Raw genomic sequence first — 2,404 nt, forward strand, 5'->3', positions numbered from 1 at the left:
TCTCCAGGTCTGAGGGGCTTTTCCCCACGCAAGGGAGACAAACCCACATGTTCTTTGCAGACCACTATAGAGTTTCACTCTTACTATGGTGAGAATTATAGCAGACAGAGGAGATACCCTAAATCTAGCTGTATCAAGGAGTTTAATGTGGGAATTATAGAATTTCTAAGCAACCATCTGTGCACAAAGTCTATTCCCTAAATTTTTAAGTACTTTGAGTAGCACACAGCTTCCTTAAACCCTCTGCAGTATACACTGTAAGCCTGTATTAACAACTACTTGACTTTGCTTTTTACATCATGTTTTGGGAAAAGTCCATGGGAAAATTCAGCTCCTCACTTCATACCAAAGAACAGTTCTGACTAAGTCTGAACCTGAGTGCCTCATGACAAAAAGTTACCTCAACAACACACTGGCAACTTCAAATAACAACTAAACCATTCCCTTTCCATCAGTCTGGAAGCCATTCTGGGTAAGGGCTAAATAACGCTGGGAAAATTAACATATTCCTGTCATTTTAAAACATACTTAAAATAAAAATTACTATAGAGGTATACAAACAAAAATTTACACATCTGAACATATCTAGTCTTCCCATCTTCATTTGATGAAACTTCTCTGGTGACTGCATCTGTCACAGAGCACTTGGACCATTACCTCAAGCCCTGCCAAAACATGCACTAAAATACCAAGTACTTCACATTTCAGTACATTTGTATTTTAGTGTCTTAAAATACAAACCCAGGTAAACTGTTCCTATCAGTGTTTCCTACAGATCCACAGCTGCATAAGGCATTCCAAGAGGTCAGGGATTTGTTTCTCAACTGAACTCACTTTGGAGCAATAATTAAGGATACCTTTTGTTTCCGAGCAGTTTAAAGGATTAAACTAGCTAAATGCACAGTAGAGTATATGAAGGTTAAAAGCTCCACATTGTCTTCCCTTCCCTACAAACAGCTTCAGAGCAAACTTCACTGTGCTGCATCCTCTGGTCAGGATGCACTGCCAGATGTGCCATGGAGCCTTGCAGACATCTTAAAATGGGTCTGGCCTTCTAAAGGGTGTGAAACTGGGCATCCACTGTTAAACAAAATCTGAATTGTCATAACATCACTGAGAGGTAGATTTACCACAGGCCTCTGACTGGAGCCACGATCTGCAGGCAGCAGAAGAGTGAGCTTCAAAATTCACAGAATGTCCAACTCGAGGGCCAAGTGGACCCAAATCCAGTCTACTGAAATTAGTCTTTTTGTGAGATACATAAATTCCACAGTTTTCTACAGCCAATTGTTCCTCTTCTTTCTCCAAGGCAGAAATTGTAATAAAAACTGGAAGGCCCTTAATTATGATATAGTCAGATGCTATTACAGTTTCAGCAGTCAGTAGGATCATACGTAGGAATTAAGAGACATTATCTCTTTCACCTAAAAATTCCAGAGTATATCATATATTCTTTTCCAGTTTCCTATAAAACATGAACACTAACAACCATTCTCTAATCATTATCATTTAGAAATGGTACTGAATATAAGATTTCAGCAAGTCTAATGTAATACTCAGAAGTTATGTATGTTTTACAAGTACCGTGCATAGCAAAGGCTACAAAAAAAGGACAAATCAAACTGGATAACTGGGCCAATTCAACTTGTCTTATTTTCCTTGAAAGGTTGAAGATTTTGATTCTGTACATCATCATCATCATCAGGAAATAAAGGAAGAATAATCCATAGTGCAATTGTAATAAGCAAAGGAATATGTAGTGATATCTTTCGGAATAAATATGGCTCACTACTGATCAACTATCATTCATACAGCTCCATCAACACAGCCACCTGCTGCACAGGACAGTTATACACAGTTCTACAACAGGGGTATGTCCAAATAGATAATGAACTACATGGAAAAATATAAAAAGAATATTATACAATCTCATACATAAACCAGACTGTAGTGTAATTGCTTGACTTGTTTTAAGTTATCTGAAAAATACTTCAAGTACTTGAAAACAGCGGCAGAATCGTCTTCCAATGAAAAGCAAAATTGCACTGATTTAAAAATACATTACAAAGTTAAATACACATTCAAATTAATGTCCTGATTTAACATTGCTTTCAGTGTTGACTTTCGTTTCTCAGTACTTCTTGGTTACCTGTGTCACTCCAGGAGGATCCAGAGTTTAGACAAAGAAGTTTCAGACACAAAGTCTGTGTGTTTTATGTATGCAGTCCCAGGAAGTTTTAATTAATTTAGTCTTTTTCTCCATCTTCACTGCTTCCTATTAGTAGAGGAAAGGTCATAAGAGACAGTAAGATCCTTCTGCACGACCCTCACTTCTTTGTAAGACTATTCCTAGAACTTGGCATTCTGCAGCTCTGCACCTCCAAGTTTTGGTTAATCTTTCCCT

The 2,404-nt window shown here is 37.6% G+C and overlaps 1 protein-coding gene across 1 annotated transcript in view; it reads right to left on the reverse strand.

Moving 5' to 3' along the window:
• Positions 1 to 1,773: 1,773 nt before the first annotated feature.
• LMTK2 (lemur tyrosine kinase 2) overlaps positions 1,774 to 2,404 on the reverse strand; it is a 32,703-nt gene continuing 32,072 nt past the window's right edge. The window contains exon 14 of the mRNA XM_009071102.1: positions 1,774 to 2,275. Within this exon, the coding sequence (XP_009069350.1) occupies positions 2,247 to 2,275 (29 nt within the window). The 3' untranslated portion in view covers positions 1,774 to 2,246. The remainder of the gene's footprint in view (positions 2,276 to 2,404) is intronic.

This window comes from Acanthisitta chloris, unplaced genomic scaffold (genome assembly GCF_000695815.1).
Source record: "Acanthisitta chloris isolate BGI_N310 unplaced genomic scaffold, ASM69581v1 scaffold33163, whole genome shotgun sequence".
Lineage (NCBI taxonomy): Eukaryota > Metazoa > Chordata > Aves > Passeriformes > Acanthisittidae > Acanthisitta > Acanthisitta chloris.